The 27,239-nt window shown below is 42.9% G+C and overlaps 1 protein-coding gene across 5 annotated transcripts in view; it reads left to right on the plus strand.

Moving 5' to 3' along the window:
• The window catches only part of LOC1278859 (serine-rich adhesin for platelets), a 61,732-nt gene that overhangs the window by 25,105 nt on the left and 9,388 nt on the right, over positions 1 to 27,239 (plus strand). For 3 of the 5 annotated variants that reach the window (XM_061661928.1, XM_061661929.1, XM_061661930.1), the window contains one exon: positions 18,061 to 18,169. In XM_061661928.1, coding sequence (XP_061517912.1) covers positions 18,061 to 18,169 — 109 coding nt within the window. Of the gene's footprint in view, positions 1 to 18,060; positions 18,170 to 22,534; positions 22,849 to 27,239 lie in introns of those variants that run through there. The other 2 variants (XM_061661934.1, XM_061661933.1) reach the window with 2 other exon arrangements.

The raw sequence follows: 27,239 nt of genomic DNA on the forward strand, positions 1-27,239 counted from the left end.
GAAGGCTATACCGGTCAGCGATGCTTACGAAAGCTTCGAACCAGCCCTCTCCGTTTTGCTTGCAGTTTTGGAATGCCGGTTTTCAACACCCGGGTGTCTCGATGAATTGGCTCGAGGTCAACTTGAGTGTGATGATGTTGCTTCGGTGGTGCTGAACTGTTGCCCCGCTTCAGCCGGTTGGCTCTTTCCGGCTCCCCACCGGTCTGGTGCATAATTTTGCTCTTCTTTTCGTCAAAAGTGGTGCGCAGTGATAGTGGGAGCCAGGGAGAGATAAAGCCTTTTTCGTTTGTTTTGTTTGCAATTGCGTCATTTGGTGTGAGTGGACTAACAAGGTGAAGTGAACATTTCTGTAAAGGCGATTGGACATGTTGGTAATTTCATATTGTATTTAATCAACGCCCCAGAACTCTTGTCGTATACAAAATTAAGACATAAATTCCCCAACGAACAAACCGGAAACATTCTATATAATATGACAGAATGAAAACACGCACCAAAGTTCATCCAACTTTACCCACCCTATGTGTCCAGCACACTCACACGACTGCAAACTCTTTGGGCCGGTTGGTGATGATCATTAAAATGTTTCTCACTTGCCTTGAATTTTGAGCACTTAACTGCACTAGTGTGTGCAACACTTCGCACCGTTCTGTGTTGACTGTGTTCACGTGTGCAGCTCGACAGAAGCAACACCATTGAAAATCTGCATCCCATTAGCATCATTGCGCGAAAGTCGTCCCGACCTCGGAGAACGATGGCACCAGTACGCAGTATACACGGTGGTGGTGCAATGGTGGCATGGGGCGATGGGTATGGGTATATGTTTGTTAATTTTGACGATTGCACCCTCGGATCGGGCTGGTTTGCAGTGGTAGTAGGTCAAGTTGGTGAACGAGTTCTTGCAACGAGATGACGGCTGTCGGCTTTGTTTCGAATCGTAAAATGACGTGTTGCTTGCTCATTAGGAATGGCAGGAGCTGTTCTTGTTTCTCAGGGGGAAAGTAAGGCTACAGACTGTCTCCATTTGCAGTTCAGTGCGGGTTTCAATGTAGGCCAATAGTGATGAGAACTGAGAACTTGGACGAGAACTGTTTCAAGTTGGCAGTAGCTCATATAATGCCTTTTCTAGGCGCTTTTGGAGTACTCGATGGACATTCTATGAAGCAGAAGAAATTATGTAGAGTAGTCGTAGTTTCAGTACTGTCGGACCTTGGCGAGATTTGAATGGTATTATGAACTAACCAGTTTCCAAGAATAAGAACTTCTTGAAATACTGGATTTTTTTTTACAATCCACTTATCACAGTAGCAATACATCTGAAATATGTTTAATCAAGTTGGATTCGATAGATTGTAGTCTGTTTTATTTATGACTAGTAATACTAAAGGAATTAACCTTATACCTTATGACAATCGTCAGACCTGAGCACTTTTATTGAATTACAGCTAGGGGAGTCCCTATATGTTTTCAGCACACCTTCAATTTAGTTCAAGGCGATTCAACTTCAACATGTAAGGAGCACACGCAATTACCTCGGATACAAATGTTCTTTTAATCGGTTACAATAAAATCAACAAAATCAAAATTTCCTAAATTTAAACTTTATTGTCACATGTCACACTTTAAAATCGATTTAAATCTCGTTTGGTTAGTTAATATAAAGTAGGGGCGAGGATATGATCCGTAGCTATAAACAAAATAAGGTTCAGTCTTCTTTGACGTAGGTTCATAGTCAGCGTAATATAATACACGTTTCCAATGGCGCTGATAACTTCCCATGTGAACAGGTTTGCACTATTCCCCGTTTGATCCTCAAATTCATCAACTACACTTTAAAATATATTTGCAGTTTACTGGCTGTGCTCTTAGCTGTGCAATGTGTCTATTCCGTGCGTCTGATTTGCAGCAAAGAAATTGTATGCGATATTGAAGATATTCAATCGATTGATGATTTTTTTGTGAACCAATACGTCCCAAGCGACGTGAAAAGCGTGCGGTATCGAAATGTTTTGCTCGATAAAGTTGAAGATTACTTCTTTCACGCCATTCGCAGACACGTCAAAAACGTGGACATAATCCAATCATCTGCATTAAGGTGGATCAGCATTCCGGGACAGATGAACGTTTCCAGCTATTCTGTTATACAAACCAGTGTAAGAAACATCCAGATAGATGCACGCAATGCAATCACAGTGTTTAGCGTGAGTGATTCTAAGCTTGTCATGATTCCCGAATCGATAAGCAATTTAAGAGCGTCTGTAAACATTGCAGTGGAACGTTGCCTGGTGGATGCATTAGATATGGCTAAGTTTTGTGATCTTTCTCAGCTGCAAGTGTTAAATTTCGCCGCCAACCGAATACGCTTTATTATCAACAGTTCAACGAAACGGTGTAGCGTTTATGATTCCTTGCAAATTTTAGCATTACCGAATAATTTACTGACAACACTCAACATGGAGATTTTTAATCATTTCGGTAAAATTCAAATGTTGGAAGTTAAACAGAATAGAATAAAAGCAGTGTTGGGTAGATTTGAATCAACAGCATCATTACAGCTGCTTTTATCGAAAAATAAACTAACATCGATTGACTTTTGTGGATGGAATGTGCCAAATATGACTTCATTAGAGATGGACTACAATGAGTTAACCACAGTGCCAGCCTGTTTGGATAATGTAAATAGTTTAACTCTTCTCAGCATAAGAACAAATCGAATTCAAAACGTAGCTATAGACAGCTTTGCAAAATTGAAAAGGTTAGTTACGCTGGACGTGTCCTTCAACAACTTAACAACGATAATGCTTAATAGTCCACATTACCCCACAAGCTTAAGAGACCTGTGGATAACAGGTAATAATCTCTCACAGCTGGATTTATCGTTAGTCTCAGTTCCATCCCTTGAACTTGACGTGAGAATGAATTGCATTTCAAGTATGGATGTGGATAGCATTTCACCGAACATTACAAAGCTTAACATGGCAGCAAATCCAATCGATTGTTCGTGGAAAACTGTGGCAGACAGGATTAATGTGACCTGTGTTGATGATGTACAAAGCAAAACAAGATGTACATAGTTATTTTTTTTTTTTATTTTTTATTTTATTAATTGCTCGGCCACGTTGGGTTACAGCAATAGTGCTTACTGACTATAGTATACAATTATTCACGAAGGAGTTGGAAGGAGTTTATGGTACGGAAAAGGAGCGAAGACGGGATCGGTAGACAGGATAGGATATGTTGAAATCGAACAGATCAGAAGTACTATTAAAAGACGACATAGCTCTTACAAAAGGCTCATTGCGAGCAAAACGTGTACGACATATAGGTAACTGGAGACGAAAACGATAACGTAAGGTGCGACAAGGTGCATACAAATGTAAGCGCGACAGAAGTGAAGGGGTATCAATCGTATTGAGCAATATGCCAGCGACGAAAGAAGCCTGAGCGACCGAGAAGCGGTGCTCCAACTTGGCAAGGCCTAATAGAGTGCATCTATCGTCATACGAAGGAAGCGGAATAGAGTGATGACCCAGTGACCTACGAAATACGATCCTTGTAAAACGTCTCTGGATCCTCTCAATCCTTTGGAGCAGAGATAGTTGGACAGGAGACCAGATGACACAGGCATATTCCAGTACGGAACGGACCCAACAACAATAAAGGGACTTAAGACAAAAGGGATCACGAATTTCAGTGGACATGCGACAAATATAACCAAGACTTTTGTTGGCCTTGTTGATGACATAGTCCGTGTGCTCCTTGAAAGAAAGACTCGGGTCAAAGAAGACGCCAAGATCCTTAGACAAGGACACACGGGGAATAGGGGTATCACAAACACTATAAGCAAGAGTTATACTTGTAGAGGATCGGAAGAAAGACAAGACAGAACATTTTTCAGGACACAGGACTAAACCGTTAGAAGCACACCATGTAGAGAATTTTAAGAGCCAGGATTGAAGGACTAGACAATCAGCTGTAGAAGATACAGGAAGAAAAATTTTAACGTCATCCGTATATAGCAAGAAGCCGTTAGGAGGAAGGATCGAAGTACAGTCATTGAGGAAGAGAATGAACAGTAAGGGACTAAGGACACTACCTTGAGGGACACCCGAAGAACTAAGAAAGCATTCAGAGAAAGAGCCACAGATTTTAACTGCATAAGAACGATTCTCAAGATAGGAGTTGAACCACGGCAATATAGAGCCACCGAAACCTAGTTTTCGAAGCTTAGCAACAAGTAATGATAGAGGTATACTGTCAAATGCCGCTTTGAAATCGGTATAGATAGTGTCTACTTGCTTACCACTAGACAGATAGTGATATAGAGAAGACAAAAAACACATTAGGTTGGTGGACACTGAGCGATTGGGCATAAAGCCGTGTTGTTCCGTAGAAATATAATTTTTTACACAAGGAATTACAGATAAATGGACAATTGACTCGAAGATTTTAGAACACGCACAAATAATAGAAATGCCTCTGTAGTTTGATGCTAGTGTGCGGTCACCTTTCTTATAAATGGGAACAAGCCAAGCTAGTTTCCATTGACTAGGAAAAATCCCTACACTAAGCGAGCGAGAAAAAAGACGAGTGAGAATAGGAGTGAGGGTATTGCCACATTTTTTCAAAACACAGGCAGGGATGCCATCGGGGCCTGGTGAAAACGAAGTTTTAAGTTTGGATAAAGCGGATTATTAGCATTATTGAAAAATTGGTGGATAGCGCACATGCTCTCTTCGGAATCTTGAGCAACATAAAGATGATTCACCTCCAATCTTGCAGAACAATCAAAATATCAAGAAATGTACTGTTGTTGCATCTTTTTTCCAATACTCAGAACAGACTTGCTGCAACAAACGTAAAAAGCAACGAAGAAGATTACATCGCAGCTGCAGCTCTATGACTCATAAGCGATGTAAATTACTATGTGCGTAATGAAGTCAATCATTCCACTTTACTCGGCGACGCCCTGCAGCCTTCCGTCCTCCTTCCTGCAGGCGTAAAGTCAATAGCAATCAACAATAGATTACACGATCATCGTTTCAGACACACACACACACACTCGCGAGCAAGAGAAGAAAGAAACCCAATCGTCGTCAGATTTGTAGTGCAGTGGGCCAGCTCCATGTGCGTGCGTCTAAAACAGTCTGGACCTTCTTTGCATGTTCTCACGGAACACATTGTCGATAATCGCTATGTGTGGTAGAGTACAAGACGCCACCTTCCTCCCACGCACGACACTATACAACTGTTGGAGAAACTGTACCGCCAAGTCACATGTTGCTGTGCCCCGTATGCGTACAGCTGTCTGGGACGCATATCTCGAGTCGGGCCGACGTGGAATGTGAGCTTAAGACAAAAGGTATCATGTGCCTGCCAGGCCGTGTTCCATTGGGGAGTGGGCTATGTATGCTGCATTATCATGCGTCGGTTGTGCAATGACGTTCGGACGTGGAACGAACAGGCTGCGACGACGGTTGGAAATTGCACCTTGAAACGATGACGGAGTGACAGAGCAATTATTCGATCATTATTTCCTGGGTTGGCAATTTACCCACCGGCTTTGGAACGGGCCGACTTCCCACCTCAGTTGGCTTATGCTACGCGGTCACTGGTCGATTTATTTCGTCATGGTCGATCGTGATCGTGTGTGTGCGCGCGTGTGTTGGAAAGAGAACTGGAACCACTTTTCCATTCCCATCCGCGTTTTGGGCCGTCGTGTCTCGGCGGAAAAAGCACTTCAAGGTCGTTTCGCCTTGATGGTGGGGTTTCGTGTTCGGGCCGGTTCGGTGCCGGGAAATGGGTACGTTGTACTCTTTGGCGCAATAAAGCCAACCCAATGGCTGTGTGTTTGTGTATGAGTGTGTTACATGAAAAGAACAGCGAAACGATTAAAGCAAAAAGGAACACAAGCGGTGGGGTAGAACAAAACAAAAAAGAACACACATTTCAGACCAAACTGCTACTACGAGAGCACAAACAACTGTGGAGGAAAACTGAAATCAACTCCCAAAAAAAAGGCCAAATGGGCTCCAATCTGGTGGGTCGGAATGTTTTTCCGCTTCAGTTTTATTGTTGGCTTGATGGTGGCACTGATTCTGTTTCCCATTCTGGTTCTGTTGTTCTTTTTTTCGTTGATGAAGCACTTTTTTCGAAGTTTGGTTGCCTGTTGTTGGCTCGATTCTCCATCCAACCGTACAGCGCAATCTGTGTGCAATTGTTATGGTGCGATTAAAAGTGGCATGAAAGAGAAGAAAAAAAAGGTAGTACGTTCGAATCCGTCAAGGAAGTGTCCGATTGGGTAGAATATTATTTTTCGATTTTCAACCGTACCCGTGCACCGCGCATGGTGGCGAAATGGACCGGTAAATGGAGGTGCTGCCGCGCTCGTAAACGGAAGTGAGTCGCAGAATTTCGGTACACGCAGGTGTGTGTTGGTACAACATAGAAGAGTGGTTGAGCTCTGCCGGATGTTGCTGGTGTTTGAGTTAGAAGGGTTTTGTCTGTTCGTCCGGTTGACTAAGACCGCGGTCTCTAAATGAAAAGGTACATGACAGGGATGGAATGGCATTGTCAAAATTGGAAGGATGAGAAGAGCATCGCATACACCCTACACCTACAACACAAAGCTAGTGATGACTTTCGATTTCGTGCAGGGTGGAAAAATTACAGGATTGCGTCGGCAACAGGTATTTCACGAACGAAAGAAGAAAGCCTTTTTTCTGGGAAGCATTTTACAAATTTACGTTGCGTCATTTTTACGAAGAAATGATATTAATTTGTAAAAATTTTATACGAAATATCCGATTTCTAGACATTTCTATTCGAAAAACCGCTTACTTTGCTATTTCTCTGGAGCATTAATTGAAAATCGCATTTACAGTGGCACACGGAATTTATGGTACAGTTGCAATTGAATTCTAATTTTTTTGTTTTCTATGGTAATTTAAAGATTCAGTCAAGTTAATGTAAAATAGCTTCGGTCGTATTGTTCAAGAAGCAAAGATAGTGTACAACAAAATGCTTCAAGGGCTTGAATACTTGAAAAATTCTTTTTTTCTCAATTTGTCCATGAATTGGTTCCTCGTTGAAATTTGGCCAGGATGAATGTCTTTGGTCAATTTACCTTTAGGTATTACATGCGATGACTTTAAGTGTGGTATATATCAGCAACTTAATGAAGTACTACTCTAAATCGTAATTACAAATGTTTGATGAATAATATTTTCGTTAGAAACATTGCAAATAGTCCAGGTAACAAATGTGTGGGTTTTATAAAAGATTATAAAAATATTTAAGTCTGCCACTGCTTGTCTTCTTTTGTTATAATGACCTTTCCAGAATATATGTATCTTGAATCAATATGTGTTTTAAATTTTATTGTTTTTGTTGTTATATTGTTAATGTTTTTAAATAATTTTGGTTAGTAAACTAAACAACTACAAAAAAATATAATAATAATAGATCCAGGTATATTTGATGCTCTGATCCATCGATCAAATGGTTTCATAACATAGTACATTGAGTATGAAATATCCCAGAAAATCATCCAGAAACAAATTCATCCTGCACGTAGCTGAACCATCAGTTGCGTGAACTACTGTATATTAAGCCATATGATGGCTTCAAAGCTGACATACTGTTATCCGCTCTTCAAATTACCTTTTTCACCAAATCGCAATCCCTCACATCGTTTTATCCTCTTTCGTCACTTTACGCTTTACGCTCTATTTCCTGCCGTTTACTCGAAGCGGTGGTGTCAATAAATTCGGACACCTTCCCGAAGCCACTGCCGCCTGGGGAAGCCAGTAACCCGTGACAAATTTTTTGCAATCACACACTCAATCAGCTTAAATCGATCGCCGTCGCACCCCGTTTTCGATGCACAGCATCGTTCCCGTTGTTTGTGCAGCGTTTTTCTCGTCACGAAAGCATCATCTTCCACTGTTTCGCTCCAGGCGTCCTCGATTTGCAATGACGTGCGAGCCTCATTTGCTGTAACTATCTTAATCCAGCGATCATTCCAGCAGTTGCTGATGAAGCACCCAATGCTCGCGCGCATGATGATGCGCGCTGATCATTATGGATGATGGACTGAAGGTGTGTGAGCTTATGGTGGGTTTTTTGGCTTCCTTTTATTCGTGTATTTATGGGGAGGCATTAGTTTGGGCGTTTAAACGAAATTTCACGGCTTTCTATGCGGTTTGCGATATTCGATTGTGCGAACCTTTTTCTCTCCATCGAGCTTTGCTGACTCAAACAGAGCTGGTACAACGTTCGCGTAGGATGCGTTTGAGGTTTGTGCTCTCTCCCTCCTCAGTACACGATAATATCAATGCGGAGCGATAATTTACTCGGACCGGCCCAGACCCGTGTTTACTTTCCTTAATTTGGTTAGCCTTATCGGTGCGATGTTGATTATTTAAAATATACTGTACACACACGCACACTTTTGCGAGAGAGGAAGTAAGATCAAAGAAGCACAGCACAACACACAGCAGCACACGCGTAGGTAAATAAAATTTGTTCAGCTCGCAATTATCGGCGGAAAATTATGCCACAGCCAATGAAAGTTATGAGTTTGGTTTGGAGTGAGGGCCTTTTTCGGGCAGCGAATAATCAAATCAAAACAGGAGGATGGGGCAGCGTTTGTCAAAATGTTGTTATGATTTTCTTAAGTGAAAACATCGCGATAGGGAGCATAATTTTGATAGTGGATCGGAGGAAAAGCGCACCAATATTTGCATTAACAACAGTGATGAAAGTGGTTTTTACTTTAAGGATGAGGTTTTAATGATGGCTCAATGCTGAGGTTGATTGTTAGATAAATCAATATTGATAATTTTATTTTTCTTATACACTCAAGCGTATCAGCATTTTAATGCAAATAGGTGTCTAGGCGTTGTGTATATAATGCATACATTTGAAGACAGTGGCATGTTTATTCTATTTCTAAGTTAGAAAACATATTTTTACCCTTTTGTCAAACATGTATTGTCATTTACCAAACTAACTCTGTGTTGACGCATGTATATCAAAAGAGACGACCAAACATATCGGATTTTGAAAATATAAACAACCACATCATTTCAGAGAATGTCCGAATGCCAAATTTCTTCCTAGAAATGGTTTAAACCGTAAAAACCAATCTTGACAAAAAAGCTCCAGAGACTGATAAATGTCAGTGATGTGATAAATTATAGGAGACAAACGCTTACTTTTGAGTAGATTCGTACCCACTATCGCTCGTGTGTACGACTATGTATTTACCAATGACACCATAGTGCCGTATGTATGATGGCTCGTCAAAATGGAAATTTAAAGCAATTAACTAATATCACTCGACGAATGAAGAATGAATGAATGTCCTAATGAGTAGATATACTCAATATAGTACATTGATTTCTAGTTTTATTTTCAATAAAAACAATATGTTTAATTTTCCCGCCCCGTTTGACCGCAACATAAATAGAATTTAATATCTCTTTCCCACCGCTTCAAACTTGTTCTATCCCGGGTTTGTCGCGAAAAACCGGTTACCATTTCGCTTCACGCGGTCGTTCATCACCGTTAATCGCCCCGGCGCGCTTTCACCGTTTGTGGCACAGCCGCGGCCGTACCGAGCGGTGTAACGCATCCAAAGCCATCCACGTGCAGGTCAAGAAGCGATGGGCAGCTCAGCTGATTGGAAAGCGGAGGGAGTAAGGGAGGTGGGGTAGGTAGTGCGTGTGCAAGATGCATTCGTTCGATAGCCGTAAAGTAGATTTCCCTTCGTTTGCCGGGAGACCTATTGGAAGAAGCCTTGCTGGATGGGGCGACCGATGGGGCGGTCTAGACCGCTTAATTGGCGCCATCTGCCGCCCAGACTGCCTGCAAGCGTGTGTGTGAGTGTGTTCAGTGTGGACGCTCTGGATCGAGTTTTCGAGTAGCATTTGCAAAGACAAAAGCCGGACTGGAGAATGTAAAAAGGAAGAAAAACGCCATGGCTTAGGCCTTGTGGTGTTGTTACACAGCAGTAGCAAAGATGGAAGTAATAACGCGGCTTGCAGCAGTAAGGGACTGGTGGCATTCATCCAAATGCGAATCAGTCACGTCCAATAATTTGAACTCGAGCAGTGCGAGGGGCGAACCATGGCGGTGGGCTCCTTTTGGTCAGCTGTGGAGTTTTGGGAAAGCAGCAGCACCAAGGTTATTGGGGGGTAAAGAAGAAGAAAGGGTCCACAGAGGAGGTGATGGTGTATGATCTGTATCAAAGTTCAGCTACGGACGACGGTGAGGAGAAGCGGGCATGCTGCAAAGTGAAAGCCAGCCACCCTGCCGATGGGGAGATGTACTTCTCGTTTCTCGGGCAGCCACACAAAGCGCAATCGATTGATCGCGAAACTGTCGATGAAGGAAAAGCAGTCAAACACACACACACACGTACGGACGGATGGATGGGCCAAACGATGGTCCAGGCGGAACTGGCCAGCCCCGCTTCTATTGCGAGTTTTATTAATTGACCTAATTTAATCAAAAAACTTCGCCACGGGTCAATGGGATGGCGACGATGTGGTGATGGTGTGCGTGTGTGTACGTGCTCGCGTAAATTGGACGAGAATTTTGCCCGGACGAAATGAATCGAACATTAATACGCAGCAGGGGCAAAGGGGCGAGAGGGACGCAAGTCTTCCAAAAAGAAAGAAAACGAAGGTTTGCGGTGAATGTGTGTTTTTGTTTTGGGTTAACTGGTTCGTCCCGGAGGACCATGGTTTGAAGCGGTCACTGTGAGTGAGTGTAATTTTTGGACGTCGCTTACAGCTCAGCTTTTGTGGGTCATTTGGGAGTCGCTTAACGTTTGGGCAATGGAAAGGAAGAGCCAAAACTTGTATGACATCATTTCAAGCCGGCTTAAAAACGGGTTTGCAGACACCATTTAAGGATAGTGAATGAGTTAATGATTTATATAAATTTCAATACACCATGCATAACATACCGTTTCCTCGGAGGAGTAAGCGATACTTGCCAGGTTTTTTGTTTGCTTCTCAAAATGATTGCTTAATCAATTAATAAAAATAGGTTGTTTGTTTGCTCACGCGTAACGGTTTTTTAAAGCATAAAACCTTACTTAAACTGTCTTGCTTGATAAGTAGTCAAATTGATAAATATGTAAATATTGGCCTCAAAAGTCATTCCTTGATTAGGGTTTGATCGCGCGACCTTCAGTGTATCAAACCAGGCGCTTAACACGACACCACGGGGGCGCTCTCCACACTACTTGCTAATAGGCCTTCTGCATGTTCTACGGTCATTAATTAACACAAGTTTTTGCCGAAATCGTGTCTTCCAATCAATGTTAAGCATATTAGCGTGAACAAAATAACTCACCTCTCAAGCGTCAACGTTAATCAACAGCGCTAAATACGCCCACGGCACCATTTCATTCAAAACGCTCACATCGGCATCGCTCTAAGCTTAGATGGCTCGCCAGATTTTGCGATTGCTTTGCTCCGCTGCATCGAAATCTTCATTGCATCAACTGCTGCGTTGCCACTGCGCGATTTCCTCACGAACTATCAAAAGACAATCACATGCATCACGATCACCGTTGCGCGCGATCGTTTTCGAAGAGGCTGCGGGGCTGGGTAAATTCACCCACACTTGGCACATACCGAAAAGACTCTCGCCACCCACATGCACCCATTGGCAGCATTTTTTATTTCGTGCATCGTGCACCTTTAGCAATTTCGCAGCACCTCCAAATGAAACCTTCATGCGCGCGTTTCAGCAAAGTTTCGCTGGTAACGACAAAGCGCTCTGATCGCTGTAAATTGGAATTCATAATCGCCTGGTGCAATCAAGCGAACAAACAGTGATCGAGATTGGATGGATTGGTGTGCAGGCGTGTTCCGACATTCTTCTAGGGTCTAGCAAGTGAACCTATTGCTTGATCCTCTAGCTTGTTGTTCGTTGAGATTTACTGAATTTCCATCATGCGATCATTAAGAGATGTCTTGACAATTGCTGGACAGCTGAACGTATGATAGGAACGTTGGGGATGGTTGATGTTATTTTGCACTCAATTGAGGGACAAACCGTGAAGATTTGTAGAAGATTTTTCTCTTGTCAGGAGAGATATTAGATTATTTTTTAGATTATTATTTTCCACTCCACCGTGTCAACAAGAAAAGGCAACATATTTCTAGAATAAAGATTGATCGTTCAAGTGTTTTGTTTCTTCTTGCTGCAAGTCTTAGAGGTTTTAATAATTTTTCCTTGCAAACATAGTTCAAAACTCCAATTTAATACCTTATTTTCTATTTTGATTTTGCTGTAAACTCAATACCATACAAATGGTAGCATTTTTTTTGCAAACAAGTCAACGTCATTCGTTTATCAAATTAACAAACAAAAATCAAATCCACCAAATATTGACCGTTTCGTAAATGTTTTGCAATAAAAAACGACACCAAATCCTCTTACCATCTATCGCAAGTGTTGCCATTTCGTTAACCATAACTGCTGCGATTGTGCAATCACGCTTTACCTAATCTTTTAATAGGATACTATGGGTTGCTCCTTAGCAGGAGCGGGGAGGGGGGGGGGGCAAAAAGGAACCAGATTATCATAACTTTTGCGTCAACCTTATGGAACCACTTTTCGTAGTTGACACGTTATTAGACCTCCACTCGCCGCTACACTGCGTCAGAGCGCTTTGCATTCACAAGCACACAAAACGCCACCACCACCGTAGTTTGTTCGGCTTCCCGGTTTTAGATCAAGCACGGCGAGCACCTCCCTTGCCGGTTGTTTTCGTCGCAAACGTTACTCTAACGCCCCGTGTAACGTGGCTGCGGGGGACGCCTGCAATAAATAATGGTGGTACTCTACACTCCGGGCCTGAAGCTTCGCTCGCTGCGCTACTACACCTGATCGAATAGGAAGAACTGCTGTGTGAATCATACCACTCCCCATATCAGGTCCTCACTGCCCGCTCATGCTGGCCCTTCCATTTAAATCGGAGGCACTACATGCGGACGGTGCAATTCGCATCAACGTCCACCGGCGGCAACCCACGGCAGCAACGGCACTAAATCCTCATTGCACGCTGCTTGCTGCGATTCTCAGCGTGGAGCAGTGGAGGGCGCGGGCTTTAGTCTCCTGGACTTTCCGATCGCGCGAGGGCGATTTTTGCGTAATAGCTGAGAGCGCCGCCACTGTCAGGCCATTTCCCTTTTTGCAATCGCGTTCTTCCGCGTTTTCAACGTGTGCACTATTACGGCGCTTTTCCCGCGGGGGGGGCCTGCATTTTACCTGCTCTGCATGGTGCAAGATAACATGGGAGGAAACCCGTTCATCGCCGCCCCGTCGGAGCATCGGAACACGGATAGTTTCGGAAAAGAAAACGACACACACAGGCGCGCGACCGAAGCTCAAGTATTGGAACGGGATTAGCATGTTTTTATTACATCTTGCTGGTTTGCTGGGGTAGGCGCGAACCTGGTAAAAACTCGTTTGCTCCGGGTGCACTTTCGATTTTGAATATTTTTGAGCGATAAAATGTGCTGTTTGCTCGCATGGGGGGGCGAGGAGTGTTTACTGTAAGCTGTTAACTTGGGGCAGAGTGAAAGCTTATTCTAGTGGTATGATTTATTATCGAGCTGAATCGCGCTTGTTAGGGTTAGTTAAGGAAGTATTGTTAAGACTTGTTTTTTTTATGAATGGTGTTCACTGATGTTCGTTACACTTTCGGAAGGTTTTATCTTGTATTTTCTCTTCTGGAGTTTTGTAAGTAAGAGTTTATAATATTTTCTTTTTTGTAACATTTTTTTTGCATCATTGAAGGAACATCATCCAAGTTTTTTTTAATGTTTTTTACATGATTTTCTAATATATCATACCATTGCCAAGAAAGTTTGCTATTTAAATGTTGACGTTACGCAACCACACAAACGGCGACGCTTAAGTATCTGCCCCGTGTTTTCCTTCGCCCACGACACACGAGCATTACCCAACAGCGCCTAACTGAAGCACGAAAGATCAATAAAATGGCGCTTCCTTATTTGAAATATCATTCCCATCCACACAGACACAGAATGGCAAAAACGTTTGTGTATTTCCTCCCGAGCGCTCGATGGCGTCAAATGGTGCTTTTGTATGTACCCCTCCAGCCGGGCGATGCCTTGGGATGTCCTGTGCCAAGAAGCAACAAAAATAGGTTTATTTTTCTATTTTTGAACGGTACACACCAAACAAAACAGAAACTAAACGGTTAAACGAAAGAGAAAACGCGCCCGGGACTGCATTGACGCTCGCGGCGCCCGTTCGAAGGCATACATTACACAATGTGCGCGCCATCGATCCCGTTAGAGCACGTGAAGGGGGGACGAGCAGCCCTTGGGGAGGAATCGCGCGAAATAGAGTAGTTGTAGCGCCCGCCGGAGCTTTCTGTATAGGAGATCCGCGACGGGTCGACGGCCATCCCCAACAACATGGTCGACGGTTTGGCGCTATGGAAGTAAAGGTTAATTTCATTACTCGAGCGAAACACCCCCTGCAATCGGTGTGTGTACGGTATGGCAAGATTTCTCGAGACTCTGAAGGTGTATAAGTGTTTGTGGTGGTGGGATGATGTGCCTACTATGCGAGGTCTGCAAACGGGGGATGATAAATTACCTCCCCGCGCACAAAGTAGTGCATGGCCAAATCGATGGTGATGGGCGACGAGGGAGAGAAGTTTGCTATCGCTCTGACCAGGTGAGGGATAGAAGTGCAACAGAAGTGCATAACCGGTAGATGAGAGCCCGGAGTGGGAATAGCGCCCGATTGGAGGGTGTGAGGACTTAGAGACATTGGCGCCAGTATGTCTTAGTGAAAGGTCAGCGAGATGTAATAGCTGTGTTTCGCAAATTGATTAAAGCGGGAGAAGAATTCCGCACCGACGGAAATGGAGTGCTGCTGCTAATCTACAATCAAGCTTTGAGATAGATACGAATAGTAGTACTTTCATCGGTTGAATTGCGGTGTTTAATAAGGCGGTAAATGGAGAGGGGCTGGCTGTGGGATGTTATTTTACATACCTTTTTCATTTATCAGTTGATTTCCTAAGAGATATGTCATGTCATGATTGATAACGCAACATTTCCTATTAAGAAGGTATCTTTAAATGACATTATGAGTGTTTTTAAAAGTAGTGGGCCACATATACATACGATGTTTCGAAAACATAAATTTACCTCATATATTTCCCGTTTTTGTGATTGAGTCGAGAACTTCAACCATTGCCTGTCGTGTGCTAGTTTGACTGCATGCGTGCGGCACCATCCAGATCATGTCCTCTTGGGCAGGATATATTCTATAAAAGTCATGGTGGATTAAACACATTCAAGTTAACGTTTCTTAATACAAATTCAAATAGATTTTTAGAGTCAATTAGAACTATTATAAATCCAATTTTAATATCTAGGATATTCTTATCTGTAAGTCAATAGCACTTATCTTGCCGCAGATAGACTGAAAATGCTTCAAACATATGTAGTTTTAATTTAATTATTCGTTTATACCTTGCACAACGCTTTCCTCGCTCAATATCGCTCCGTAATAACCAGCAATTTGGGATTGTTCAGAAGCTATTTTAATATGTTATGAATTTTAATGTACTCATTACACGTTTTTCCATATGTTTGCAACTTCTGTTTTGATACCATTAGAGCATTGTTTTGTTTGCATATTTTCAACCCACACATACGCCCCCCGTGTACATCTTTCTTTCTGTTCGTACTCTCTTTCATGAATCCCCTTCCCTGGATGCCTGGCGTTCTCCAAAATACTGCAGCCACCGTGCACAAAAAAGAAAAAAAAAAAACAATTGATAAGATTTGCCATTTTCCAACAATTAAATGTAATGGCGATAGCCGTTGTTAAGGCTCAGTTAGCAATCGGATTAATTTAAATCATCACACCAGATTGGCACCACCATGATGATGAGTGAGCGCACGCGAATCGCGCGTTGGTGGAACGGGGATACCTGATGCGCACAATTTTGCCATCCTTACCCTCGCTTTGCCGTGCGCGTCGTTGGTTAGCCTTGGAAAAGGCCCCACACGACCGCACGAATGGTGTCGGTTTCACTCTTTTAAGCAGGCAACACATACAGCGCAAACAAACTCAAAAAAAAAACAACAACAACATCATCTATTTCATAGCTCTCAAATTCATAGCTTTGCTGGGGTTTGGGTTTGTTGCTTGGTGCAAAAAAAGATATATGCGCGAGACGCGAGCAGTATTACTACCCCTCTTCAGTGCAATACCAAAATAGGCTCCGTCTTTCTCTCTCTCCCCTCGACTTACGGTGCAAACTGGAGCGGAAAACCATCGTTACCTACTGATCTACCACCACACCTTCTGGTCTGATTGGTGGCTCATTTCACTGTCAATTGTTGTGCCGCTTTCCCAGCCCGATCTGAGACGCCTTTTTTATTATTTACTGACGCCCTCTGTCTGTCTGTCGGAAGATGACGGATGCTTACGATATTAGCTCATTTTTCCCATATCTCTTCCGATCGCTGCACAAGCGGTTTTGCGATAAAAGATACAAGGTTGTCATATGTTTAGCATTTATTAATACAGGAACGTTACACATTACATATTAATCGTTTTGTTTGGTTTCTCTTTTTTTGCAGGTAATATTTTTCATCTACAAATTGATCACGTGTGTGTGCGGCGAGGATACGTGAAACTGAATCGAAGGAAGGATCTGCAAAATGGTTGACATACTACAAAACACAAACATTTATTCACCTGTTTCCTCCCCATTTTCCACCCACTGTTTAATGTACACAATGTTTTTTCTCCCACTGTACTACCCTTTTTCTTCCTCACCGAGAGTTTCCACCGATTCACCTTCCCCGATTGGCGTGTATGAGTGATAACCTAGTTATTGTGTGTATTTTATCCCTCTCTTATTCTCTTCCTCTCTAACGCTCTCTTTACATGCTTCTGTGTTTAAAACTCGATGCGTGAGTACATTTAACAAATCAAGCGTTTTGAATCTAATTCAAGTTCAAGTTTTTTCGATGTTTATTTGATGCTTCTTTTTGTTTGTTAGAGTTTTAAATGATTAGAAATATAAACTATTGTTTTGATTAATTTTTTTTTCTAATTTCATATTGGCTTTTCTACGTTCAAGTTATATAATTTTTCATACTCAAAGCATGTTTTATTTAATATTTTCATATCGATGATTACCTTATTTACAAAATTTTCAAATATTGCCGTTTATTCGTAACATCAAGTGTACAAATAAAAACCATAAATTAAAGTACCAAATTGTAATAAAAATCTTCAACATGTTGCATACCGTAGAACGTTTTATTATGTTTCGAAAAAGAATCTATTATTTATCAGTCATACACTGATAGCCTCTAAGTCTGCGACGTGCATTATCCCATTGCTTATCAGCTACATTTTCCTTCCATCCTCCTTTCTATGCTTCATTGATGTCTGTCACAAATGTCTGACTTGCTCAAAACAAAGCACTGCATTCCACAGACCCAATCGCTATCGCAGTTTTGCATTTCCTCGTTCCGTTTGCAGCGATGTCACTGCGCATTTACGGTCACAAACCGGCATCGCCATGAATCAACTGCGCCGCAAGGTTCTTTCCGCTGGGTTTCTTTGGCCTGCCTGCCTAGTCACGCTGCATGAGCATTAACTTTCTCATATCAATAAACTGCATACGTCGGAGTGCGTCTCGCTTGGAATTGTTTTACCCTTCGCGGCGAAGTGAACCTTGCCGCGGTTGACCGTCCGGAGCATCACCCCTAGAATGGATTTGTTCTAAATTGACCTTATCAATCAAACACTCCGACTAGCATGGTATTGCACTTAGCTGTCGCTTTGATACCGCATGATATCACCCAAGCACACACAGGAACACGCACAATCACACCCGTTTCTTGCTTTTTTTTTTACGATTCGGGATAACTTAGAAATTTACACACGCGCGTCGTTTAGAGAGTTGCCGGCCGACAGCCCCAAGCGTTCGCAGTTCTGATCGTTCCGTTTTGTTCCTTTCCACAGATGTCAGCGGGTTTGATGTCGTGTGTGCGGGAAAACTCGCCACCACTGGAAAGCGCTCCCGCACAAGTGCCAGACATACCGATCACGATCACCACACCGGAAACAGCAGGTAAGTTTAAACTAAAATATAATTAAGCTTGCATTTACAAAACACGCTACTGCGCGAATAAATCTTCGGTCATATTGATAGAAGATTTAAAACTTTAAAAAATCATAAGTCCTACGGTCTTGTCACTGTGCAAGCTGCCTTTTGTTGTCGACGCCACCTGGTGGTGAGGGACCGAACAGTCCGTCGTTTTCTACTCAAAAGCTACAGTCAAGCGAAGGCTACGCAGGCGGAATAGTGTAGCGCGGAATGCATAACCTCAGGGGTTTACGTTTGCAGCCAAGGTGTAGGCAAACGACTAAACTGAAACTCTGTTTGCGAACTTCACGTTGCGTAGTTTAGTAAAATTGGATTTTCAGCTACTTATTTGATTTAACAAATAAAATTGATCAATGATTTAAAAGAAAACACCGTTTGGTGTTTTTATTAGCAAAAAAGTTGGTATACGAGTAATAATTTAAAGCAAAATAATAAAGAATCAGGCGACGAACCCACTTATTTGCTTGAGTAGCGATTTTTTGATAACTTTACCTAGTTGAACATTTATTGTCACAGAAATTGTAGCACAAAGATGTACTGTATGATTATTCATTGTGTTTAATTTATACAACTAGTGACGATTAACCAAATAAGACAAATTAGCTTGTAATTTTAACCGAAAAATTAAATAAATCGAATAATAAACATTCAGCGCCCTCATACCAATTGCAAAACTACGCAATTCCAAGCTCCACTGCTCCTTACAAATCGTCCAACTCTCTCAACCTCTCTCTCTCCGTTTTTGCTCGCTTACTCATCCGTAACCTTTTTCAACACCCATGTTTTCCAAAGTGCGCACTGTTGAGCACTGCTCGCCACGGCAAAACCAGTGCAAATGTGAAATATCAATTTTTCTATCATGTCCTTGCGGCCTTCGAAATGCCCCAGTCCACTGAAGAACGCCCTCGCCGAAATGAAGCCGTACCGAAGCTACACAGTTTCGCACAGCGCCTTTACGCATGTACAGTGCTTTCGTCATACATAAAAGAGCAGTGCTTGCAATGGGGATGAGGAGGAGGTGGTACGAAAAACGGCTACACCTTACCGGCAGCAGCGTACACCTTTATGGGGCGCCGTACATGGTAGGCACACATGAGGGGCACACTAAACAGTAACACAATGACGGAGCAGCCGCTGAAGCAATGGGCGGGAGTGGAAAACGTGCACTAAAATTAATCAGCACGTGCACTGGCAAGCAAGCGCTCCAAGTCTGAAGTGGAGCAGTATTCAATTGAACAAATCCCAAAAATCATGTACCCAATGTGATGTTACCACTGCCAGCGCACCACGGCATAAAACTCAACCCCAGTGAAGGTAGCGTTTCTTCTACTTTTGGAGAAGCTAAAGCACCACCCAAATGAGCTAGCCGAAGAAAAGGGTTTAAAACACATGGTGCTCCCTGTTTCAGTATATTTTTTTTTTCTTTTTCGGGCGTGTGTATGGAGAACCCCGGTTACGAGACCGATGTTAAACGGTCGATTTCGAGCACTGACGCGCGCCTCCGGTGCCAAACTGCCGCAATCCGTCTAACGGGGCTCGCTGGGAGGGTCGCGTTTACGAACGAGCTTTAACGATAGTCTTTAAGACGGAATAGTGGTTTGTTATTGTTTTTTTTTTGTTCGTTCCCTTTTCTTACCTCATTTTGACTGGCTCCATGCGGGAGCATTTTCAGCTGTTTTGCCTAGGGACGAGGTCATGGATTTTAGGGAAGTTGTACAACTTTCCAGACGACGGACATGTTGGGCGGTGGAAGGAATTTTGGCATACGAGTTGAGCAAAACAAGAAACTGGAAATAAAAATGAGTGATGGGTGGATAGAGAAATAGAGAAATACACGACACAAGCAAAGCAAAACGACTCCAAACAGTCAACAAAGTAGAGCGAAGCTTTATACTTTTATTGGACACTGTTCGGGGGGAAGTGAAAAAAGCAACACGGAGTGATTAGCAAATGTGGAGCAAAAGGTGATAAACGAGGGGCAAAAAGTTGCAGTGGACAGGTTTTCTAGTTGACAGTTGGTCAGTCGGACAGGGAACATAGTAGCAAGAGGTCAAAGAAGCTGTAAAACCATACGGCAGGAAAGCGTTCATCGGTCACATCCGGTTTGTCCGGAGATGTTGTGGTAAGCCGCAGCATAATAATCCTTGCCGTGTCATGTTCACTCATGCCCGATTACGTCAGCACGCAGCATAATCGCGCACATCACGCGTTAAACGGACACGGAAGCAATGCGTCTGTGCGTGCGTGCGTGTGATAAGACTTTCCCAGCCACCGAACGCCGGTGAACGCTTTCCCCGACGCTGATGCGCATCGAACTTTGATTTCGATTTCGAACGCCACCAAACTTGTCGATAATGAAGAATCGAACCTGAACGGAGCAGCCGTTTTTGGTGTGAACGTCCGCCAAAAACGTGTGGCATTTGGATGGTGTGTTGAACATTGGAGCAGCTCACACAATTTGACGTTGATGAGTAAAGAAGAGGATGGATAAATAAGAGTTTTTTTTTGAGTGGAAAACCATCCACATTGATTGAGCGCACGATCTCACCCCGCGGGAGCGAGAGATGACTCCTTAAATGAGGTATAATTATTTGGAATCTAATGGGCAGTCAGTGGTAGCGCGTTGCTTTCTTTTTCGGTGGTTGGGATGATGGCCCCAGATGCAGCTAGAAAGATGCAAGTACAAAACACATTGCGCTGTCTTGTCGCTGTATTTGCCTAACACCGGGTGAATCCGTTTCGTTATCATTCGATAGATTCGACGCGATCGACACCCGAACCAATCAACCCTATAGCTACCTACCTTGGTCAGCGTTAACACAGTCTCTGTCGGTGCATGCATTTCGCACCCACAGACAAAGCCACGTGTGAAAGCAGCTCCAACCGCGGCTGTCCAATTTTCCTCAGCTCGGCATCATGAAAAAACCAACCTACTCTTTGTAGCCTTTTTGTGCAGACGTCAAATTTGTTTTTTAATGCACTGAAAGAAGCTTTCCGATGTATGAAGCAGGTAATGCATTTTACCATCGATTTCCGCCACCGGAAAAGGTCAATCGAGGTGAAGGCCCCCACCTCCCGCCAATTTGGACAAGTGAGGATGCGGATTTTAATTTTTCGCGCCAATTGACGTGCGAAAAAAGATGCACTTTCGAGGCTTGTATTTGATGTTGTTTTTTTTCCTTATGTGTGCAATTTTGGGGTGATGTGGTGTGAGTGAAAGTGAAGTATTGTTCAGGGTGTAGAATTAGTGGTAGAGTTGTTTTGGTAGAAATTGATTTTCAATTTCAATGTATAAGATCTCAGAGACGAAAAATTAATCAAATTAAAACGAAAGTTGAGAATGGTTTTTATTTTTATGTATTTTGCATGTGTTTCTATTGGTGTAGAACTGAGTTAATTTTATACATAAAAGATAATAAGTCTTTATTGACGTTGACGTATTTTTTTTCATTTTATTTTAGTACTGAATAGATAATTTCAAATAATTCAATTAATCTTAGGGTTTTTCCAAACATCCTACAATAGATTTGAACTCGCAATCTGTGGTGTTCAAGAACTTGTGTATAGCCGCAGGACCATGAGATACTCACCACTTTGGTGAGTTAAATTCTAAAACTAAACGGATACTAAAACGTAAAGGTTATGTGATGTGATGATTTCGTTTGATTGGGCTTGTAAATGGTCATAATGTGATGAACAAAAAAACATAAAATATCCCTTATTCACTATTTTCAATCGTAAAAACTTTAAATTGAATTAATTTCTATATTTGCACAAACGATTAATAACAATAATGAAAAAATGACTTATAAGTTGAAGAAATGAAAAGAAATGAGCATCAAGCAAATTTAATGAGCATCAAAAACAAGCTAAAATTTATCCATTAATTCCGCTACAATAAGCCAGGTTCAAGCTGCGAGCAAACGAGAATGCTTTTTAGATGCGATTCGCGATATGCGTGCATGAGCTCGTGCTCAATCAATTTGTTTGCATTAGCGATTTGCATCCGAAAGTGCAAAGCAATAAACGACGTAAAAACATCACGCACACACACGCGCGGCACCCATTAAAAGCCACCCCAGCCAGCGCACTTGTAAATACACTAACTGTTGCCTTTAAAGTCGAAGATGATCTCACTGTGCGCTGTGTGGAAACTAAAGCTTGCCAACGAAAACCACCCCCATAACTACCCCATCTAACGAACTTCCACCTACGAACTTCGGAAGGCGCTTGGGTTGGAACACGTTCAGCCGCCCGATCTCGACCCACTGCACGCGGTGCTTACCCACGAACAGCGCGCGCCTGTTTACGCGAGAACGCCCGAGGTTGAGGGAGAAAAGGTTGCGGCGCGTGCACCATTGGCGGTTCGCGTGTTTGGCCGTCGCGGGCACCCCATTCATTGCTGTTTGACTACTTGCTTACAGCGGACGTGTGTGAGCAGTGCGGGCCGTGTTGCTGCCGTCACCGACCATCGAACAAGACGGTAGGGTACGCGCGCGTGGGGAGTTTGAGTTTTTCGTACTCCAAGTTACTCCAAAAAGAGTCGTGATCGCGATCTCAAGGCTAGTCCTAAACTTCGATAGCTCCATTCACGGCTCAGTGTCTGTGTGTCCGTGTCCTAGTGTGTGTGTATGTGTGAAAAGGTATCTATCGTTCGATCTGAATCAGTGGCGTAGTAGTGTTGTTGTAAGGGTTTATGGGCTTCAAATCGTTTCCATGCGGCGATAGCTCCGATAGCTTACTCTCCTTTTGACAGCTGTCAAACGTTAGTGATCTGTGGTGGGTTTTTTGTTCGCTCACATCTCTCCCCTGATTAGTTGTGGTTGACGGAATTCAATTTGTGGTCTTGTGTGTATGGTTCTGCAGACGTTGGGACGGGTTAGCGTGCACCGTTTCCCATTCGATGAAGCATAACTGAGGCTCCTTTTTTTGTGGAGTGTGTGCTTTCCTTTCCAAACGGCTGTGCAGTGTGTGGTTGTGGTGGTGTATGTCTATTTGTGGCTGATGCGGGTGGTTCGTTCAAGGTGATTTGCCCAAGCCCTTAAAATACGGTGTGATGTGGGGTGTAGGGGGAAATATATGTTAGAAAACCATAACTATGTACGTGATGCCAGTGAAGGTTCTGTTTTGAATGTGTCCTTGGTGTTGAAATGTAGGCTTTATCGATTGCCTGCGTCATGGGTGATAAAAATAGGTGTCTATTCGTGATGTCTTTATAACTTTAAAGTAAAGCAAAAGACGTACTCCTCCTGATCGCACATTTGAAAGTGTCGGCCCACAGCCCATTTCGAGCGACGCAGTTTCCCGTGAAAATCTCCAACAAAGTCATGCCTTTCTTTGTACATTTTAGAATACGATTTAAAAAAGAAACTACCATTTGTTACGCAGTCAAAGTGATTGTCGTGTTCCCTTTTTACACCGGCACAGGGTGAAGTTAAAAACGTCACGAACACAACAGCATATGAAAAAAAACGAAGGAAAAACAGCTCCAAGCAGCACCAAGAGGTACACCATGCAAAATGTGCGAAGAAAATGAATAAAATTCCCGTGCACGAATCCCGAACGGTGTATGTGTGTGTGTGGGAAAGTGTGCCATCCGGCCATCATTCAATGATAATGATGTGAAAAGTTCCCAAAATGCTCGATCGTGGATTTTGTTGCTTCTCACGAACAGGGCGCCGGAGAAAGAAAAGTGCGAGTGAGCAGAATCTGATTTGGCGCAGAAGGGCGAACCGTGTCTATGATTATGTGTGTGGGGGTGTGTGTTTGTGAGTGAAGAAGGTGACGGGATGAGTGTGGGTGGACCAGGGGAAACAGGGGCAACGGTAGTACAACTGACGCTAATTGTGCCCACAGCTGTGTCCCACCCCTCCAGCAGCTAGGCTTTGGAGAAGGAATTAAATTAAATTTTTGTTGATTGTGATACCACACAGTACGATCGTGGCCCCACAGACAAACAGACATTAAAGAAGCTGATAAGCAAGGCCCCACTCTTTCCCCCTCCCTTTCTTCCAAACGACAGTATCCCTCTAAAGCTGGCTCCTCGTGAAGGGGGAAATTCCGGAGAAACCCCGAAACAAATCTTAACGTTTTTTTAACAGGCACACGGTGTTTTGTTTTCCTCCCTTCTTCATGGGGATGCTGCCGTAAAAGCTGCTCGAATTGTACTCGAAAATAGTTGTACAAAGTAGCAAGCGGGTAGATAACGATAACCTCGAAAGAAAAAGGCCCCCCAAAACACCACCGCTCCGGAACGATTTAGCAAAATGATTAATGTGCACCCACTGCTTCTGCTCCTCCGTTTGGCTGCTCTCGCGCTTTTGGCCGCATATTTAACGAAAAGTGGGAAGAAACCGGCACCATTTGGGGTGGATGCACAAGCCTTCCGGGGTTGGGGAGTGAATTTGAGTTACGGTACGGGGAGGGCAGAAGAGAGGGTACGCTAATGGCAAATAGGACCGGTAGCCGCCGATTCGGGTGCTGCTGAACTACTGCCGGGTGCGCCTCCTAAACATGCTAAGGTTAAGGTTGCGCTTTCTTGTCTCATTTACTTATTTCTTCTTTCTTTTTGCGGGTTTTGCTCCTTTTTTCTCTGCGAGGTTGCGATTGTTGCAAAGTGTTTTGGCAAAACTCTGCTCACCACAAATTCGTTCGTGAAGACGAACTGTTTCCCCTTTTCTTTCTCTTCTCTTGTTTTTTTGGCTCTAGCGGTGGCCACCTTTTGGGCTGAATTTTTTGGGTGGAACCACCACCTCACTCACCTGGACCTGATTTATCACAAATCTCGGTTTAACGCCCCCTGGCTCAGTGTGTGTGTTAGTGTGTTTGTGGAAGGAAAATAAACATATAAAAAAACGTGTAAACACATAAACAAAGTAAAGTGCGGCGGATCCAACGAACGGAACACGATCACCTGTCCGTTTCGGTTTCGGATGCAATTCGGTTGGTGTTTTTGTGGCTTATCATCTTCCTTCTTTGCCTCCTCTGAATAGGCAGTAGTTGAAGGAAGGAACTAACCAAAATTTATATAAAAAGGCACCTAGTGAATCAGCCCACTTTCCAGTGCTAATAATGGCGTGCGTTATACTTTTTATTTGGGGTAGGAGCGGACCATTCCTAACTTTTGATGGTTTGTGATGGCGCTAATGCGCTGTGCGTCAAGGTCGCAGGGTTTTGCCCGCGGTGCTCGATTGATTGATCGATTGACGGGTGGGTGAGTTTGGGAAATTTGAAATTTGATTGAAAAAGACAAATAAACACGCAATAACACAGCTCTCGGTGGGATGGAGGTGGTGCTCTTCAATTGTGCGAATCGATAAATAGAATCGAGCCTGAAACACTTGAATGGGCAGTAAGTGTTTACGCAGAGTGACAGAATGTTGTCAAGCACAAAGTGGTGCGAGAAATTGAGCTCTTATGTGATTTTATTGCGTTTTTGGGAACTTCTTACCTTTTTTGGGGGAGTTGGAGAACATGGGGGCGAAATGGAAATCTTAAGAATATTGTTATAGTTCTGTTGGAAAAGAATACTTCACATTGTTGTTTTGACTCCGTAATTATAAAGTATAAGATACAGAAGGCTTTTTGGCTACAGATTAAGATCCAAAAATTGTGAAAAATTATTCCAAAATGATATGCAACATTATTGGTGCAAATTAAAGGACAAAATGGTCCACAAAATAAATGAGAAGGCTCTTAGGTCTCAACTAAATCCACTAGAAAGACTGCTAGTTGACTAGCTCTAAAATTACGAACGGAGAATGGGAGGTGTAGATAAAGAGGATGTATATTTAAAAACATTGAAACATATTGAAACATACAAAAAATACCATATATCAGGTTGTAAAAGGTTTTAAAGTATTATTTCAGGCTTCAATTTAATTATTGATTTTACTAAAAATTGCGTGTATTGCAAGTTATTTCATAACGTTTTTCAAACTGTTTTTGGGGAGCATTTTGCCCCACATTGCCTTATAGAACAACCTGTTATTTGTCAAATATCAACAATCGATTTTCCGTCCTAAGAAGCACGTTTTTTATTTTTTACAACAAACCTTGGCTTCTACGAGAATTGAAACACTTACAAACCATGCCCAGTCATATCCCAAGGTGTCGATTGCACTTGTAAGCCCTCCCGGCTTAGCGCAAAACAAAAACAAAAGAAACCTTCCATGCCTTCCTTCCCTGTGCGTAAGCCGGAAGGGAGCAGCTACTTTCGAATTTATGGTCCACACTTTTGACGGCTGGTGTGGCGCCTCAGAAATTGAACGCACTCGCCACTTACGCGAAGGGTGGCCTCGTGCCCTTTACAAATCGCGCACGTGCACGTGATGATAGCCGGAGATGCATTTACACCACGCAAGGGAGGATCAGATAACGCGACATCTAATCAGAGTTTCTTTCCTCCCTTCGAACGCGCGTGTGTGTGTGTTGACGCAATTCGGCACGACTACGGTGAGGAGATGAGGATTATGTTTTATTATATTTTGCAAAAGTATAAACTGTCACCGCGTGCCGCTTGGGTTTATGGCCCGTAAACAAACTGGACACACAGGTGTTGGATGCTTCAGGGCAAGAGACACACCATCGTTTTGTAATTTAAAATTCGCACAAACCTATAAACGGTTTTAAAAGCAACGTGTTTTTGTTGCTTCTTACGAGGATTGTATTGCGGTTAAGCGTATTGCAAGTGGATGCGGTTTTTGGGTAAAATAAAAACTACTATCTCGCCTAGGTGTCAACTGTCATCCGTGACCGTTGTATTTAATTATTTATCTTACTCAAACTGCTATCAAATTGTGTCTCCTTTATAGTTGCAGACCGTTTTATAAGTGGCAACGGCTTGAATTATTGTTTCAGATGTGTCCCGTATCGTACAGATAGCGACGATAAGCACGCCAAAGCTACTTCCACCTTGTTGCCATGCGCTCATCCTCGATAAGATGAGCTTTCTTCCTTTGATTTTTAATACGTTAATTGTTATTTTATATAATATAGCTATGATTGCGAAACCATTTGTTTTTGCGAATAGATT

Source organism: Anopheles gambiae, chromosome 3 (assembly GCF_943734735.2).
Source record: "Anopheles gambiae chromosome 3, idAnoGambNW_F1_1, whole genome shotgun sequence".
NCBI lineage: Eukaryota > Metazoa > Arthropoda > Insecta > Diptera > Culicidae > Anopheles > Anopheles gambiae.